General features: G+C 40.4%; 1 protein-coding gene across 2 annotated transcripts in view; it reads left to right on the plus strand.

Moving 5' to 3' along the window:
* The window catches only part of PI4KA (phosphatidylinositol 4-kinase alpha), a 120563-nt gene that overhangs the window by 11881 nt on the left and 89192 nt on the right, over positions 1-19490 (plus strand). For both annotated transcript variants that reach the window (XM_039242823.1, XM_039242824.1), the window contains exons 2-7: positions 6649-6765; positions 10981-11074; positions 13513-13601; positions 15531-15603; positions 16204-16463; positions 16996-17062. In XM_039242823.1, coding sequence (XP_039098754.1) covers positions 6649-6765; positions 10981-11074; positions 13513-13601; positions 15531-15603; positions 16204-16463; positions 16996-17062 — 700 coding nt within the window. The remainder of the gene's footprint in view (positions 1-6648; positions 6766-10980; positions 11075-13512; positions 13602-15530; positions 15604-16203; positions 16464-16995; positions 17063-19490) is intronic.

Genomic DNA, 19490 nt, shown 5'->3' on the forward strand with positions numbered 1-19490 from the left:
TGTATAATTCTGGCTGGATTGTAAGGATTGTGAGAGTGTGGCTATATCTTATACATGACTTAGTTTGATTATTCTTCCATCCATCCCTCCATTCATTTGATGATGTAGCAAATATTTGTTCAGTGCCAATTGCATGCCAGCACTGTGCCCAGCACTGGTTATATGACAATTGTCATCATATAGTTAAGCCCTACAGTAGGAGGGCTGAGTTTCAGTGGTCCTCTTTCATTTTACTTTCCTTCTCATCTCATTAAATCCCCATGACATCGGCCCTTTTAGTTCCACTAAATAGCTGTTAAGTTTCTGGAATGTGTAGGGTGCAGTGGATACAGTGAAGTAGGGGGCAGTGATGAGGGGAACACAGTCCTGTCTGCAGTGAGTGGAAGATAAGTATACCAGTAACTCCAAACTAAGACTTTTAGAAAGATAATTATATCAAGAGGATTGTGTTATTCTTGGTGAGCTATTAGGAGGTGTGATGGAAAGGATCATAGCACATTCCTGGGGTTTGAGAAAGTTTTGAGAAATGGGAGATAGTTGAGATGGGTCTCGGAAGGATGAAGAGAATTTTTATAGGGGAGATAAGGCAGGTTGAATGAAATGTTGCAGATGGGTGAAAACCATGGAAAAGTCCAGGTTAGGGAGAAGTGAGCACTGTATTTGGGGCTTGGGTGTTTGGGGCAAATTGAGAAGGACCTTCACTGCCAGGTTGGGAGTGTGCATTGAGTGTTCACTGGGATGTGGAGCCATTGAAGGTGCATGAGCCGGGAATAGTAATATTGGAGTAGGGAGAGACAAAAGTCAGAGAGAGGTTCTAGTTAAGACCCTGTTGTCTAAGATTGTACTTAACCTGTCTTGGGCCTAGTTGCCTAACCTGTTAAACAAAGATAGGATTACACGTGATCTGCCTGAAAGGTGACATTTGGCAGATGAGTGTGCAGCTTCTTTCAGCTCTCCATCTCTGATTCTGCATACATTCGGGAGTTGTGAGAGGTCCTCAGGTCTGAAGTCCAGGAGAGCATCATCTCAGTGGAGCAGTTGAACTTGCATGTATTCTGGATGTCTTTAGAGAAATTATGCTGAATGAAAAGAAAAGCTCACATTCCATTTTTCCTGTGATTTTTTTTTGTTAATGAAGTAATTTAATAAGTTTGATTTTTATTTACACAGAGCTGTGACATATTTTCAAGACCATTTTGTGAGATTAAACTTTATGTTGCTGGGTCTCTTGTTTCACATGGTACCTGCTTCAGTCTTTGGCGTGCCTGTGTTGTATAGCTGCAGGTGTCTTTGTCAGGGCTGACACTTTCCTGCTTGGTTTGAGACTCATGGGGAAATTCTAGTTACTGGGGGAGAGGCGGAGTTGTAGTTAAATAGGAGTTATTTTAGTATACCTGGGTGGCTCAGTCGGTGGAGTGTGCAACTCTTGATCTCAGGGTTGTAAATTTGAGCCCCACAGATTACTTAAAAATAAAATACTTAAAAAAAACAAATAAATCGGACATGTTTCACTGATATTAAGATGTTAGAATTAAAGAAGTTGTGAGACTGTTGTCTATAGAAAATATCCATTTAGTTTATTTGACCCAGATTTTCTTCAGTTTTACATTACTTCTTTGTTCTTGGATTACCTAGATTCTATTCGTTGAAATTCTGTACACTTTTCTCTTTTTTTTCTGCGCTCTATACTTTATACATTATAAAGTTTAATACTATATTATACTATTATAGCATAATAGTATAAATATTACTGTCCTTTTATTTTTATTGTCCTTTTAAAAGTAAGATCTGCGCTAAATGGCAAAATCGTTTCCACTATTCAAAAAAAAAATTTTTTTTCTGATTCTGAAGTTAACAATGTTCTTTATGGAAAATACAGAAAACAAGTAAAGAAGGAAATAAGTATTGCCTATGATCTGATTAAGTAATTTGAAAAAGGCTTATCTGATTGGTAATTTTTATATCTTCCTGGATAGGCAGTCTAGGTTTTAAGTTTTGTTTAATACTCTGTGACCAATTGTATTAGTTTCCTATTGTTCTAAGCCACTAAATTTGTGGCTTAGAACAACATAAATTTATTGTTTTGCATTTCTATAGATTGAAGCCCAACACTGGCCTCACAGGACTAAAACCAAGATGATTGCAGGGCTATGTGCCTTTCTTGAGACTCTAGGTGACAATTCATTTCCATGTCTTTTATAGCTTCTAGAGGCTCCTGCATTCCTAGATGATGGCCCCCTTCCTCCACCTTAATGCCAGCAATGTGGGGCCAACCCCTCACATCATGTCACTCTTACCTCCTCGTTCACCTCTCTCTTACATTGGGCTCACTGAAATTATCTAGAATTATCTCTTCATTTCTAGGTCCTTTTAACCTATTTACATCTGCCACTTATTTACATCCATGTGCTATGTGAGGTAACATATTCACAGGTTCCAGGGATAAGGACACAGACATTTTTGGGCGGGCCACTGTCTCGTCTGCCACTGTCTCGTCTGCCATACCAATTCCAGTTCATGCATCCTTGAATCATTATATAGATCTCTAAGTTGTTTATTAGTCCTTCTGGTATCTTTCCTTCACATTTTAAAACTATGTGCCTAGCTTTTAGAGTAATCTTGAACTGTCGCGAATGATTTCTATTTAAATATTTTTAACTGTGGCCAGGAGGGGAGGAAGGCCTGAAGTCAGACTAGCCCAGAGGCCCTCTGGGCGTCTAAGATGGATGTGGCGGTGGGTAGGCAATCCAGAGGAGACAAGGATGCTAAAAACTGTGCTACCTTCAGATGTCTCTACCAAGTTGGGTGACAGCCTTATGAATGGTAGGGTTTAAACACGTTCCTGATGCTGAATTCTCATCCTGGGATATTGCTGGAGCCCGTATCTAAGCCTGAGTATTAGTTTCCAGAGTGTAATACCTTAAAAAACAAAGGACTAAGCAAACAGGAAATAAAATCCAACCCAGAACATCTGCCTTATGAGGATCCAGTTCTTAATGCTTGATTTAAATGAGGAGACCTTGAGATTTGCCTCTGCCCTCTGGGGTAAGTGCCAGGATAGGCTGCCAGTAGCCTCAAAATGAGAGGGTCTGGATTGAGAAGAGAATTTGCCACACCTGTCAGTGAAGTCTGGGCAAAAAATAAGACTAGATGATAGGCTTGCATCCTAGCAGAGAGTGAGTGTGTCTTTTGTAGTGCCTGTCTACAGTGTAGAAAACAGAAATACAAAGGTAAGAGGTGAGGGGCGCCTGGGTGGCTTAGTCGGTTAGGCGTCCGACTTTCGCTTGGGTCATGATCTCGCGGTTCGTGGGTTCGAGCCCCGCGTCGGGCTCTGTGCTGGCTGCCAGCTCAGAGCCTGGAGCCTGTTTCAGTCTGTGACTCCCTCTCTCTCTGACCCTCCCCTGCTCACGCTGTCTCTATCTCCTAGAAATAAATAAAACATTTAAAAAAAAAAAAAAAGAAATACAAAGGTAAGAGGTGAGTTCTGCCACTGAGAAGCTTTCAGATTATCAGAGAGACAGATAAATACACTAATAACTGTCACATTAATGATAGAATAGATGTTGCTGATGACATCATTGGAACCCTTCAAATACATGAAGACAGCATTTATGTTTACTTATAGCCTGATGGTCTCTGAGCTAAATATTCCTCTAATTGCTTCTTGTATAGAGTATTTCTTAGACTCCACATCATCCTGGATGGCCGTCTTTGGATACTTTTAGTGTGGCAAAGAGGCAACTCAATCTTCCTCTCCCTTCTACATGTCGTCCATAGTGAAGTCCTGTAGTTTTCCTGGGAAAACATCCTGAGCTGGTCTGTTTCTGTCTGTTTTGCTCATTACCATCTTTGCCTGGACTACTGAAGCATCTCCTGACCTATCTTGTCCTCCCAAATCCATTTTTTTGTGCAGTAGCTAGAAGGTTCTAAACCTCAGTTCTAAACTAGAGTTTTTAAGGCCTCTGTGTACCTCCTTGGCTTTGGCTTTGCATTGCTATTAGAGTACAAGTTAGGCTCCCAGTCTCTGCCTGAATTTGGACTTCTGGGGATCCCTGCTTTCTCTTTCCCATTGTGCTGTCTCTCCAGTGGCCTCTTCCAGAATGCTTTTTTCTGATTTGCCCCAGCTGGTTCCTTTTTAATTATTTTTTAAAATTTGTTATTTTAGAGAAAGAGAATGAGCCAAGCAGAGGGAGAGAATCTTAAGCAGGCTCCGTGCTCAGCGCAGACCCCGACACGGTCTCAATCCCATGACCCTGGGATCATGACCTGAGCCGAAATCAAGAGTCAGATGCTCAACCAACTGAGCCACCCAGGCACCCCAATCAGCTCTCAGTTTAATGGGAACCTTCTTAGGTCTTCTGTGATCACCCCATTAAAAACAGGGGCTCCTGGGTGGCTGAGTTAGTTAAGCGTCCAACTTCAGCTTAGGTCATGATCTTACGGTTTGTGGGTTCAAGCCACGTGTTGGGCTCTGCTGACAGCTAGCTCAGAGCCTGGAGCCTGTTTTAGGTTCTGTATCTCCCTCTCTCCTGACCCTCCCCTGCTCACATTCTCTCTCTCTCTCTCAGAAATAAAAAAATTTTAACCCATTAAAAATAGACTTTCAGGCACTATTCTTGGGGAAACATAATTACAAATAAAATCTCCCAGGTGCTCTCTACAAAGGTAAAGAGCTTCTCTAAGCCCTCTCCACAGAATGTAGTAGAGAAATGAAACACTTTTATTATTGAATAAACATTAAACCAGCATGTGATGTGCATCTTAGCTAATAGATTAGCAAAGCACATTAGCTTCACCTGGCATTTATGTGGCATTGTGTATCTTCTGTGTGTTTGAGCAGGATGTTGATAAAGTATTGCACAGGACAAAGTGCATAGATTTTGACAGGACTCCTCCCTCTGCATTCTTTGGATCTCATTGACTCATTCTGCTATAAACCCATCTTCTTTCGATTTCTTACAAGGATGTTTCTTGAGAGACTTTACTCTGTCAGCATGCGTGACTCACTGGTAAATGATCACTTTATTGTGGTTGGTCCCCAGCTCTCTTTGTATTTTATTTTCCCCTCTGACTGTGAAGCGGGGGAACACTGAAGAAAAGTGGGAATTTAGCATTTCTGTTACTCTGTTGCCTGTTACTTTATATTCTTTTAACTATTTAGTCATAAAAGTATAGATTTCCCCCATATGTATATATTTTTAACTTACTACGTTTTTCTTGATTACATGAGTAACATTTCCCCTTAGAACATATTTTAGTAAATATAAAACAGCACAAAGAAATGTAAAACCCCTCGTCATCGTACCTCTCGTAACTGTCAACATTTTGATATATTTTCTTCTAGTATATTTTCTGTATATGGTAATTTTCAGATCATTCCTCTCGTAAATTTGTAGAATGATTAGAACAGTGTTCATGTCATTGCTTAGTCTTGGAAAAATACCATTTTTAATGTTTGTATTCTTAGGTTAAATTTTATGAAAGCATTGTTTTTGTACATCAGAAATGTGGTTGAATATCAGAAGTTTCATATGGCTCAACCGAATGTCTATGGTTTCAACCTAATTCAAATGGTTGAATCATTTATTTTCTTAATGTTGTTATTTAGATTGTTTCAGATTTCCAATTAACGTACACGACACTGTGAAGAAAGTATTTTCCTTAATTTTTGCCTGAAGATCTCTAATTATTTCTTTACAATCATTCCTAAGAGGAAAATTACTAAGACAAAGAATGTTACTTCTCTTCAGGTTAGAAGGTGCTTCCCTTTCTGGCTTGTGTATTTGCCCTTTTAAAATATGCTTTTTTAAAATTGCGACTGTAATTGATATTTTCAGAGCAAGTCTCAAGCATTACACTCAATTTCCTTTGCCATTAGAATATCCCAAGAAACTGTATGAATGTCATTGAACAACTTCTCATTGGGTCCATAACAGAACAGCAAGGTTGAGGCCTCCTGATATGTCTGAATGCTCTGCTTAAAAGTTCTTATGGCAGGGATTTTCAAGATTGGCATCGCCTATTTTCCTATTCATAATAAATCCAGATTTTAGTTCCATATGTCAGGTATTTACTGTTTTGTTTTGAAAATAATCCTAAATTTTCCATATATTCAGTAAATTACTGACTTACTGTCCATTTGCTTCTGCTAACCACTCTTATGGCATGTCCAGTAACAATATTGTTTATTAAATACGTAGTATGTACTGTGCACAGTTCTAAGTGCTTTACCCACATTTCATCTCCCCCCCCCCCACATTTAATCTTTTAATGAACAGTATGGGATTAATTGTGACTGTAGGTAGGTTTGGGTAAAGTGCTTTTGGGTACCACTCAGTAGTGGAGATCCGTGATTATTTTGACTCTGAAATGCAGACATTACCTTCTGTGCTCTACCTCCTCTGTGTATACATCATTTTAACTCTTGGTCCAGGCTTCTCAGTGCATATATGTTTTGGGAGCATGTGTATGATCATTTCGGAAGCTGGAAATGATCTTTTTTATGATCTTTGAATTGGAAAAAAAATGACTTACTGGTTATATAGACTCATTGGTATTTTATGCTACGGTTTATATCTTATATTCTGAATGTGGGTTTATGTTTTTTTAATCTATGGGTTTTTAGTCGTTGTTGGTCTCATTTTCTAGGTCCAAAAGCTGCTTTGTATGTGCCCAGTGGATTTCCATGGGATCTTCCAATTGGATGAACGACGGAGAGATGCAGTGATTGCGTTGGGCATTTTTCTCATTGAATCTGACCTTCAGGTAAGTCTTTACTACATTAGAAGTTCCTGCAGTGTAAAAGGGGGAATGTAATTAGAATTTAAATTTGCACCTGGTTATATTTACCTACAGCAGTACTAGAAGAATGCATTCAAACCTAATAAAGATGGGTAGTGATGGTGAGGCAGAGTAGGTGGAACAGGTGTGGGGGTGTGTGATTTAATTACTTTAATTATAATTAATGTATACCTTCCTAGGAAATTATGTTTTTTTGAACTGTATGAATATATTAAGTTAAAAATATATATGTAAAGTGGATTTTGATTGTTGTTGTGTTTTGCCAGAAAGTTAGTTAAAATGCTTTGTGAAATAATTGTGTGCCCTGCAGGGTAGACTTGATTTTTAATCTAAGGTCAAACACTCATCAGTCAGACTCAGGGTAACCATTTTTCTCCCTTCTGAAAAGATAGTGTTCGGAGCTCCTGGGTGGCTCAGTTGGTTAAGTGTCCGACTTCGGCTCAGGTCATGATCTTACAGTTCGTGGGTTCGACCCCCGCGTCAGGCTCTGTACTGACGGCTAGCTCAGAGCCTGGAGCCTGTTTCAGACTCTGTATCTCCCTCTCTCTCCGACCCTCCCCTGTTCTCTCTCTCTCTCCTAGAAATAAATAAAACATAAAAAAATTTTCAAAAAAAGATGAAAAGATAGTGTCCTTTGAGATAATTTTGACATAATACAGTCTTTTTCAGACCTGTGATAGATATAGGCACGCCTGCCTGACTCAGTCAGTGAAGCATGCGATTCTTGACTTTGGGATTGTAAATTCAAGCCCCACATTTGGTATAGAGATTACTTAAAAAATTTTTAAAATCTTAAAAGAAAAAAAGAACTGTAATAGATATAACTTTTAGAGTACATGTTACTGTGTCCTTTAGAGATGATTTAAAAATCAGTGTTGTAGCTGCAATAGAAAATGATGTGGCCTTTTTTTGTTTTTAGTACTTCCCAAAGCTAATTGAAGCAAATGATTAATCACTGAATACAGATTCTTTTGTTTACTGTTATCATTGTCAAGAATCACTTTTAATTCCATGTTTAATCATGCTGTGTTAGGAAAAAAAAGTTTGAATTTTTATGTACCTAAAAACGCTGGAATTGTACTTCAACAAGGATTAATATTTTTGACAGAGTATTTATACATTTTTAAAAAAATAAGCATTTTAATTTTAGAGCAATATTTTAAAAAATTAAATAGGTTGCTCGACCAGTGCCACATGAAAAACCAAAGTTAGATGCACATAAACTGCGTTTTAATTATTCTTCCCATTTATTTATAAATGTGAAAAGAAAAAATAATTTCTACTTTTCTATTTGCAAAATCCTACTTAAATTTTAAGTATAAAGGGAGGAAAATAACTTAAAAAGTAATTTGTATGAGAAACTACTGTTCAAGTGGTATTAATCAAAAATATCACGGGGCACCTGAGTGGCTCAGTCGGTTAAACTTCTGACTTCAGCTCAGGTCATGATCTCGCGATTTGTCCGTGAGTTTGAGCCCCACGTTAGGCTCTGTGCTGACAGCTCAGAGTCTGGAGCCTGCTTTGGATTCTGTGCCTCTCTCTCTCTCTGCTCCTCCCCTGCTCGTGCTCTGTATCTCTCTGTCTCTCAAAAATGAATAAATGTTAAAAAAAAAAAAAAAAGTTAAAAAAAACTTTGGCAAACCTTACTTAATAGATTGACCTATCAGTCCCTATTACTTGTAGTAGGCTTTTTAGAGTGGCAAAGAAGAGATGAATATAAATTATGTTTGGTGTAATTTGGTTCCTGGTAAGAATTGGTAGGACGTGAAGTGGTAGCTGATATCCCTTGAGCCATACAGTCTGCCAGTGCATTCAGGAAGTCTGTCGGCCTCATGGATGTCAGGAGAGGAGCCGAGCATTCTTTGCCAGCCCTCTGAGCCCTAGGGACCAGCTTTCTCTTGGTTCACCTGGTGTTGATATTCCCTGCCTCCATCCACGATGGGCTGTGCCATTGGCTTCTGTGTCCAGTCAGTGAGCCACCCTGGCAACACCTGTGGCCATAGTAGCAGAAGTAGTTTACTACCACATGCTACAAAAGCCATAATGGGTTATACAGGGGAGAGCACCTGGGGTCACTTCTTCTGCAGGAAGCCATGCTTTGTACATCCTTCGGAGTTTTGTGCTTGTTAGTACACTGAGATTCTGGACAGATATAGCCAACTCCTTTATGTGACTGAGAGGAAAAGTTTTGTTTTTGCTAAAGAAAGTTCTTTATTTGTTGTAGTTATCTATTGTGGTGTAATAAACTACCCCAAAATTTGGTGGCTTAATACAACAGATTTGTTTTTTCTCATGAATCTGTGATTTAGTTAGAGCTCAGAAGAGTCACTTGTTTCTGCTCCATTCAGTGTCACCTGGAGGGCTTGAAAGCTAGGGGCTGGAATCACCTGAGAAGGCTCGTCCATGCACATGTGTGGGGGTTGATCCTGGATGTTGCTGGGACCTAAGCTGGGACTCTTAGCCAGGGCACTTCTATGTACATGACCTCTCCATGTGGCCTGGACTATATCACTTTTTTTAATTTTAATTTTTAGTTGTTAACGTTTATTTCTGAGAGAGAGACAGTGTGAACAGGGGAAGGGCAGCAAGAGAGGGAGACACATAATCCAAAGTAGGCTCCAGGCTCTGAGCTGTTAGCACTGAACCCGATGTGGGGCTTGAACCCACAAACTGCGAGATTATGACCTGAGCCAAAGTTAGATGCTCAACCTACTGAGCCACCCATGTGCCCCTGTTTGTTTGTCACAACGTAATGTCTGGGTCCCAAGGGCGTGTCCTGAAAGAAAGCCAGATGGATGCTGCACTGCTTTTTTAAGCTAACCTTCGAAATTAGTTTCATTTATACTACAGCTGACCCTTGAACAATGTAAGGCTTAGGGGCACTGACCCCCATGCCATTGAAAATCACATATCACTTTTGATTCTCCAAAAACTTAACTATTAATAGCCTGCTGTTGACCAGATGCCTTACTGAAAACAATAAAGTAAGCTAGAGAAAAGAAAATGTTATTAAGAAAACCTTAAGGAAGAGAAAATACATTTACAGTACTGTAAAAAAAGCCATATATAAGTGGACCTGTGTACTTCAAACCTGTGTTGTTCAAGGGTCAACTGTACTTTCTAAAAACACCAGAAGCAAGTCACTAAGGCATCCCATTTTCTAGAGGAAGTGAATTTGACTAAACCTTTCAGTAGAAGGAGTGTCCCAGATTTTGGAGTCGTGTTTTCTTTCTTTCTTTTTTTTTTTTTTTTTTTTTTTTTGAGAGAAAGAGAATGAGCAGGGAATGGGCAATGAGAGAGGGGAAAAGAGGATCTGAGGCAGACTCCATGCTGACAGCAGCAAGCCCAATGTGGGACTCAAACTCAAGAATTGTGAGATCATGACCTAAGCTGAAGTCAGATGCTTAACTAACTGAGCCACCCAGGAACCCCGTGGAGTCATGTTTTCAGTATCACCACATGTTGTTTTTATCAGTATTTCAGAGCATCAAATGGTATTCCTCTTCTCAGGAGCACACTTAATCCTTAACTGGAATGGTTATAAGTAGGGAAACAGCCAAAAGAGCCATTCATGGAAGAGTATGAAGTTATATGTTGACTGACTAGTTTGAAAACTAGAAGAAAGTAGTTTTTGTATTGGCTAATGATGGCTGTTAAGTCAGTTCTCAATTTGAGAGAAACAAAAGGAAACATGAAGCAGAAAATTAAGAAAAAAGAGAAAAGAAAAGAAAAGAAAGAGGACAAAGGCCATGAATAATAGAAGTATCACCAAGTTTAAAAGCTTGTGGCTGTGAGCTTCCCTCATGCCAGAGGACCTGATCCTGGGGCCCACCGAAAGGCTTGGGAGCTTTCTGCATACTCTTACTGAAGGCAGTTTTGAGAGTGTGTGCTCATACATATCTTCTGGAGAGGCCTTCATGGGGCTTAGTCCCCAGAGGAGGCAGAACCAGGCTGAACATTCAAAGCAGAACAGGTAGCCCTTCCCTTAGGTACTTCTGGTGCAGGCTGATGGGATGACCTCGGACGCCCCCTGCTGCCACCACGTGGAAACAGGAAGGGTGCAACGCCACGGGACCATCCATCTTTGAGATGATTTGGATGTGTACGATTTGCTTTGGGCTTAGTACTAAAAAGATACCAGCCACTCATTGTATTAAATGTAATTTTTTTTTTTTTAAGCACAAAGATTCCGTGGTTCCTTACCTTCTTCGACTGCTTAAAGGTCTTCCGAAAGTGTATTGGGTAGAAGAAAGCACAGCTCGGAAAGGCAGAGGTAATTTTGTATAATGTTGTCCCTGAATTCAGGGAAGAAAATGTACGCCCACAGTCTGTAAAGATCACGTGTTCAATCATATTAATGCATTAGGTACAGTGTTTCTAGCTGGTTCCACTCCTGGCTGTGAGACAATTGCCTGCCTGTGGCAACATGAGCTGTGCTTACTCACTGTTGTCCAGAGCCCATGGTGAAGGAGGGGCAAAGGTGAGGCTGAGAAAACTGGCTTTGCATTGTACTCTGGGAGTGAGCAGGAACTTGAAGACCTGCGGGAACGTTTTCTCATGTCTTATTGCCAGAATTGGGTCCCCTGCCCATCCCTGAACCAGCCTCTCTTACCCTTAGATGAATAGGCTCACTCCTGGAGCGAGGCCAGTTTTCCAGATTTCATCACTGCTCAAAAAGGAAGGGTGAGATGGATGTCCAGGACTCCAAACACCATGTTCACTATAAATAGTTCATTTTGTTGCTGTTGGCTGAGTTTTAAATTTTGTGCCTTTAAAAATGGTAGTAAGTCCGCTATGTGCCAAGCATTGTGCTAAACACTTTTAACACTGATATTCCCATACATTGATTTCCCAAACTCCCAAATCAGTTTGGAGCACTACCAACATTTCAGAGATCACGACCCTGGAGACTGAAGTTTTCTTTTAGTCTACCTCTGTGAGGCCCGAAGCCCACCTTCAGACAAAGCAAGGGGTTGGTGCCCATAAAGAAAATCCTTGTTCTTTTGGTTGGTGGCATGGCCCTAATTTGTTGGGTGGGCTTCGCCTGCTAAGGGTGGGTTTTGCTATTCTCATGAACACCTGCCTCTGCCTATTCCTCTTGTTCTTTGGGTTTCATCATCTCTGGTAACATACTATACCTAAATCTGACAGACCCCAAATTATGCACGTATTCTAGAATTTAAAGGACTACATTTTTTTTTGTTATTGAAATGTAGCTGACATACAATATTATATTAGTATTATATTAGTTCCAGGCACACAACATAGTGATTTGAGGTTTGTATCCATTGTGATCACAGTGATAAATCTAGCTACCATTCATCACCATACCAAGTTGTTACCTATTTTGACAGTATTCCTTATGTGGTACATTGTATCCCTGTGTCTTATTTGTTTTACAACTGAAAGTTTATACCTTTTAATCCCCTTCCCCTATTTTGCCCATCCTCCCACCTAAAGGTCTACAGATTACTAGAAAGCATTGCTAAAAAGTCAGACATCTCTCTATCAACCATTGTTATCTAACTTATGGAGAAGTAGAATACCAGTAAAAGTTGATTCTATTTTCTTTCCTTTCAAAACAAATATGGCTTCTGTGTACCTGGACTCCTATTAGAATGAAAGTTTTAGCATTATTTGAAACATTGTTAGGGATAAATAAATCTCCAATTATTGGGGTAACATTTCACTCTATTATTTTTTATGAAGGCAGCACGATTTAGGCCTTTAAACTCTAAAGCAGTAGTTCTCAAAGTGCCATCTCTAGATCAGCAGCATCAGGGTCACCTGGGAACTTGTCAGAAATGCAGATTCTCGGTCCTCAAATCAGAGCTGCTGAATTAGAAGTCTGGGGCCTGGAAGCCTCCAGGCGATCCTCATTACATTGTAGTTTGAGAAGGACCTAGCACTGGATTTTAAAATTATAAGTACAGAAGTGAACACATAATCTTCTACCATGTACCATGAATAGATCCATAGAACAGTGGGTAGCTCTCTGTCCTTGATTAAATATTCAACGTTCAAAATTGATTCAGTGTTTAATAGGCATTGGACCTACGCAGCAGTGATTCTGACATTTTTAAGGTGCACGCCATGGAAGTACTGGTTAGCTTTTGGTCTTTTAGGTACAGTGATCCCTTCCCAACCTTGAGTCCATGCTCCTGAGAACCTCTCAGTGAGGGGGCTTGGTAGTAGATGGGCTTAAAAACTTATTAGGAATAGAGCAAATCTTTGGAAGCTCTTTTAAGATTTTCTCTATTTGTCAAAATAAAACAGAAAAGAAATGTAAATAATTCAGCTTAAAGGAGTGGTAATTGATATTTGACAGTTAGCCTCCATATACCATTTCTTATACTCACTCTATCAAGATTGATTTCTCACCCTAGGTAGAAATTTAGGTCAGGAATGAAAAATGGAGTCTGTTGTGTTTGAGAGGCTGTATAATCTCAAACTACAAACTGGCTCAGGAACATTTAAGTTTGTTGAACCAAAGCATTCTATTAAAAGAAGAGTTAGGGGTGTTTCTCAGCAAACATGTTGGGCCCATATCTGTTCTTTTGAGGTTCACCTCATTGAGGACAGCCGCCCCTGTAAACTGGTCCCTTGGCAGATCCTGTGAGAAAGGGAACTTACTGAATCAGGCAGCCAGTATGTGTGGCTCAGTGTCTCACTGGTAATGATCTGACTTGTGTCTGTCTGTGTGCTTTCCAGCCACCCTCCCGGTTGCAGAGAGCTTCAGCTTCTGCTTGGTCACTTTGCTGTCTGATGTGGCTTATAGGGACCCCTCACTTCGGGATGAGGTAAGTGTATGGTAAATCGGAGTGCATTTCTGTATGATCAAAGAGAGTCCCAAAGTAACAGAGTACACAAAATTTTGAAGATGTTTCTGTTGATTTATTTTGTACTAACACCCCTAAGAAGTTTTAAATACATGCTACTGTTGTACCCAGTGACCTCTTGAGTCTTCTCTCATCCTGCCCTCATAATCCTGTGAAGCAGGCAGCAAAAGGCAGAGACAGCTCACTTGATGGCTCACAATCCCTGTTGGGGACTGAAGTCATTCATAGAAGAGAATGATCTATATAGTTGAAATTATACCCAGATTTTAAGTGCCCAGATTTTTTTCAGTTTTAATTTATTTTGCTGAAATGTTACTTAAATGCCTTTCATACTCCCCTCCTTTTTAAACAAAGAATATGATTATAATCTAAACTTTTTCTTAATCAGATTTTTTGTTTGAAAATCAGTTTGTATATGCTGTTATCCTCAAGTCCTGACAAGGAGTGGCTGGTTGCTTGTTTATATGTTAAATATTCTCAGCTAGCTATGTTTTTGAGTCCTTGTATCTGTTTTTTAATTTCTAAAATCTCTTAATCTTAAAGTGTAAATTCTATTGTCAGTATTTCTGCCATTAACATTCTTCTCCATCCTTTTTTCTTAGTTTAAGTTCTTTATTTGTAAGTTGGCTACAGAGATAACTAGATCTACTAGAATCATATATCATTATTTCAGAAGTTAGCAGGTAGAAATTAAGGGCTTTTCTGTAAATAACATTTATCAAAATGTCAGTGCTAAAGATGGTGGCATAACTTCAACACACGAAATAGAGAAAGCATTGCTTTTCAAGTCTTCATATGTTACTCAGCATCATTTAACATTAGCAAAATGTCAGAAATTTGCCTTGATTAGGAACATGTTATATGATCAATTTTATTCTCTTTCCCTGGGATTTCCAAGACTGGTAGAGAGAAAAAAGGTAGATACAGTCTAGTTAATCTTCATCCGGGCATTAGACAAACACTCCTCTTGACATCCTGAATCTGGAATATGGGCTGAAGGCCAAGACGATTTGAAAGGTTTGCAGAGCTGCCTGAAGGGCCATCCCAGAGGGTGACAGGTGAGGTGCTGGCCCAGCAGGAGTCTCCCCTAGTCTGCCCTGTACCACTGAAGCAAAAGGAGCCAGGGCTATAAATGAAAATTCAGAAAGCAAGTTGGTTTCATTTGTAGATGATACAAAGCTGGGAATCAGAGACCAGTATAATGAACTAAAGCTAATCCCTGAGCTTTTGTAGGCATCGATGATAGGTGAAAAATACCAACAACATCAGTAGAGCTGGCAGCGTGTGTAAAATAGACGTAAGTATTTCACGTATCCGTGAGCTCATGGAGCCAGCGGTGTGAAGTGGCTGCCGAACAGCTGATGTCATGTACATGGAAGGCTAGAGTCTGTGTTGAATCTGGTGATTACTCAGGGTAAGTCCCAGCATCCCTGGAATATTAATGGATCTTCCTGAGCACCACAATTCGAGACCGTTTCTGACACATGGGACTACTGTGAAAGCTGGCACTCAGGATCATGAAGGATTTGTAATCATAAGAAATGGATTGAAAGAACTGGAAATATTTAGCCATGAAAAGAAATTTGGGGTCCTATCACCTGTTTCTCTTGAATCTGGAAGGAGTGGCTCCAAGGACCAATGGTCACAAGCCCCAGAGGATAACATTGACCCAGAGTTAGGAGGTGCTCTTGACCAACCTAGGAGGACGAGTGTCTGTCTCTAGAAGGTCAGCTGATTGGCCACTTAGCAGAGCTGTCATGTGGTGTTTTATGTATCAGATGCGGATTGGATAAAATAATGTCTAGAGCTCCTTCTAATTCTGAATGAATTTTGTGGTACTTATCGATTTTGTTTTTAAGTTTGTCTCTTCTGTTTCCTTGGCTGTTACAGATTTTAGAGGCACTTTTGCAGGTTTTGCATGTTCTTTTGGGAATGTGCCAAGCATTGGAGATTCAAGAAAAAGGTATGATTATAGATCCAAGGCTTTTTTTTTTCCTTAATGGTTTTGCAATTATTTTTTCCCCTTGCTTTTCCCAGTCTTTTTTTGTTATTTACTATTTATATACTTGATGGATGAAACCTTCCTATATTAGTTTGCCTTCGTTGTGTGTTAACAAAGATGCCACATGGAGGTCATGAGCATAGCTCTGCTACCTGAATGCCAGGTGACCTTAGACAAGTCACCTCATCCTTTCTGGGCCTCAGTTTCTTCACCTATAACATGCCTGACTGCCTCTAGTATTGGGCTACCGATATAATCCCAGGAAGAAGAAATACATGGTTTAACTATAGTAAAGGTACCTAATAACATGACTTACCTGTATTATTGATTTGGGTGTATTATGAATAGATTAAGATCTCCCAAAGAGAACAGTTGTGTGTGATGGAGATGTAGCCTGAAGTTGTTAATGTCAGCCCTTAGGGTTAGACTTGTTCTGACCCCTGCCATTTGCTTGGGGGTAGGAGGAGGTTGTGAGATGTCAGCCAGTGTTACTAGCTGGTGCAGCACAGCTCTCCACCAGGGAACTTTCTGCTATTGGAACATTCTCACTTTGTCTTCTAGAATACCTTTGCAAATATGCGATCCCGTGCCTGATAGGAATCTCACGAGCATTTGGGCGTTACAGCAACACCGAAGAGTCTCTCCTTTCAAAACTGTTCCCCAAAGTCCCTCCTCATTCCCTCCGAGTCCCTGAGGAGCTGGAAGGTGTGCGGAGGCGATCCTTCAATGACTTCCGCTCCATCCTCCCCAGCAATCTGTTGACGGTGTGTCAGGAGGGCACCTTGAAGAGGAAGACCAGCAGCGTGTCCAGCATCTCTCAGGTGGGTCTGTGCTCCTGGGAGGCAAGCAGAGAAGTCAGGTCTTGTGAAGTACTTACTCGAAAAAAACCCACTCATGTGGTATTCAAGGAAACTCACAAAACAGAAAAGGTTCTCACTGGAAATCTTTGTAATACAAAGTTTTCTTTTGACCTTTTAAGATTTAGAAGTGATTTCATCTCCTAGTCATGAAGTATTTGTTTCCTAACAGTTGGGTGCCAAGCTCTATTCTGAGAAGGAGACAGTTGGTGCCCTTAAGAAGTATATAATTGACTCACAGACACAAGATAAAGACACCAAATGCTGAGAATAATTCATCTCAGTAATGAAGTATAAAATATATGGCTAGGCACAAAGAATCTAGGCATATGATAACAGTAGAGAATGCTGTAGCTAAGGTGGGCTTGGGGGATGAGGTGAGATGTGAACCAGGACTTGAGGTACAAATGTTGGGCTGGCAGAGACCTTGTCTAGGGTGAAACTGCCTGAGATTTGACTGGCCTTTTCTAATCTGTCAGTTGGTTTTGTGTTTCAGGTCAGCCCTGAACGTGGGATGCCCCCTCCTAGCTCCCCTGGAGGATCTGCTTTTCACTACTTTGAAGGTGGGCTTCATCTTTCTGACCAGAATATTGACCTAGTACTTGGAGAGCAGGGTCACCGTGAACCTCTGTGACATTAAAGATGCTAATACTAGTGCTCTACTGTTGTGCATCTAGAGAGTCAAGCTTTTATAAGGCATTTATTTTCCAGTTTTGTTCAAACTTCTTAAAATTTAATTTTAAAATATTTCAAATGTGGAGAAAAGTGCAGAAAATTATATATAGACCCCCATGTGCCTGTTATCAGAATTTTAATAAATTATCTTAGGAAAGCGCTGATTTTCAGGTGAAAGTAGTAATGGTAGGTCCGTCTCTTTTTTTGTCTTAAGGTCATTAAGTAAGTGGAGAAACCAGAATGCCATGCCTCAGAATGCTGTTTATTCCATTTTTGAATCATGCTAATTACTAAAAGCATTTCTCAATGGGATTTTGAAAGAAGTGAAGGGAATTAAAAAAAAAGAAATGAGAGGAGAATCTGAACTCAAATAAATGTGGGCACTGTTGCATAGAGTATCTCTTGGCTGTGTGAGAATGTACCCTGTGTTACAGTCTCTGTGTATGTTAGAATGTAAAGGCCAAGCTCACCCGTTCAAAATCCCACTCCTCCCAGAGAGAACCACTTGTGGTTGAATATATCCCTTTAGGCTTTAAACAGCCCCTTGGCCACCTGCCTGTCCTTGGGGCATCTGAAGACAACCATGATGTACCCTCAGAGGCCTCTTTTTCCCCTAGTGAACAGCTCTTCTTCTGTTCTCTGTACTCAGGGGCCCTTCTCTATTGGGCCTGCCCTTCTTTGAGCACTTCTAGTGAGTGCCCAAGATTGGGGTGCACCCAGGTATGGGCCGATTGTGTGAGCTTCCTATGCTCATTCAGCAGATGCAGGCTGAGCACCGCTCTGTTCCAGCCTCTCTGCTTCAGTGGTGAGTTCCACAGATGATTTTCCTGCTCTTGGGGGTGCACCTTATTGTCAAGAAGACAGGCAGGAAGCATACTTCTCCTTCTTCCTTTTCTGCCCGAGTGCCTTTGTTTGACTATGATTTTTCTTTCCTTTCCTTTTCTTTCTTTTCAAGGATTTTATTTTTAAGTAATCTCTATACCCAGTGTGGGGCTCGAACTCACAACCTTGAGGTCAGGAATCTCATGCTCTACTGACTGAGCCAGCCAAGGCACCCTGACTTTGATTTTTCTTACATTTGGTCTCTCTTCTTTTTCCAGCCCCTCTTCCCACAGAGCTATAAGAATTTTTTAAAAGGGTTTTTTAAAAAATATTTATTTATTTATTTTGAGAGAGAGACAGTGTGAGTAGGAGAGGGGGAGAGAGAGAGTGAAACAGAGCACTGTCAGCAGAGAGCGTGATGCAGGGCTCAAACTCACCAACTGTGCGATTATGACCTGAGCTGAAACCAAGAGTTAGACACTTAACCGACTGAGCCACCCAGGCACCCCAAGAGTTATTTCTTAAAAGCACAAATCTGAACATTTCTTTCTTTCTTTTTTTAATGTTTACTTATTTTGAGAGAGAGAGACAGACAGAGACAGCATGAGCCTGAGCAGGGGAGGGGGAGGGGTGGACAGAAAGGGAGACATAGAATCTGAAGCAGGCTCCAGGCTCTGAGCTGTCAGCACAGAGCCTGACATGGGGCCCAACTCACAAACTGTGAGATCATGACCTGAGACAAAGTCAGACATTAACCAACTAAGCCACTCAGGTGCCCCAAATCTGATAATTTCATTTCCAGCTTAAAAACTTGCAGTGACTCCTTCCCCTGCCCTGCATAAATCCCAAATCTTAGATCCTTAGTTGTGCATTTCCTATCTTCTGCCTCCATCCCTGCCCACCACACGCTGGCTAGCTCAGCCATGCAAGGCTTCGTCCTTATTTCAGGGCATCTATCTGGGACATGCCCTCTGATCACAAACTTACCTTATTTATTATTATTATTATTTAAAAAATAAACTTGTATAGGGGGCACCTGGGTGGCTTGGTCGGTTGAGTGTCCAACTTCGGTTTAGGTCATGATCTCACTGTTCACACACGTTTATAATGGAATATCATTCAATCTTAAGAAAGGAAATTTTGCTGTTTGTAACCCCACGAATGAACCTGGGGCATTATGCTGAGTAAAATAAGCCAGACACGGACAGAAAATAAACAACGTGGTTTTACTTATACGTGGACACTTTATTCATAAGTGTTCAATGTTTTTTTTCCTGATTTTGAAACATCTACTAATGTTCATTTTTGTCCTAATTTTGGTGGTAAATATCTTGGGCTCCAGTGGACCTTAGAAGTTTGCATCTGTCAACCTTTAAAAAGATGTAATGGTTTTCCTTCATATATTAAGTTATATTGTCTGTGTTGAAAATACTAGGATGTGATTATATCTGAGCTTTGACCTGAAACCCCCCCCCCCCCCCCCCCCCCCCCCCC

This window comes from Hyaena hyaena, unplaced genomic scaffold (genome assembly GCF_003009895.1).
Source record: "Hyaena hyaena isolate Hyena2069 unplaced genomic scaffold, ASM300989v1 scaffold_219, whole genome shotgun sequence".
NCBI classification, from domain to species: Eukaryota; Metazoa; Chordata; class Mammalia; order Carnivora; family Hyaenidae; genus Hyaena; species Hyaena hyaena.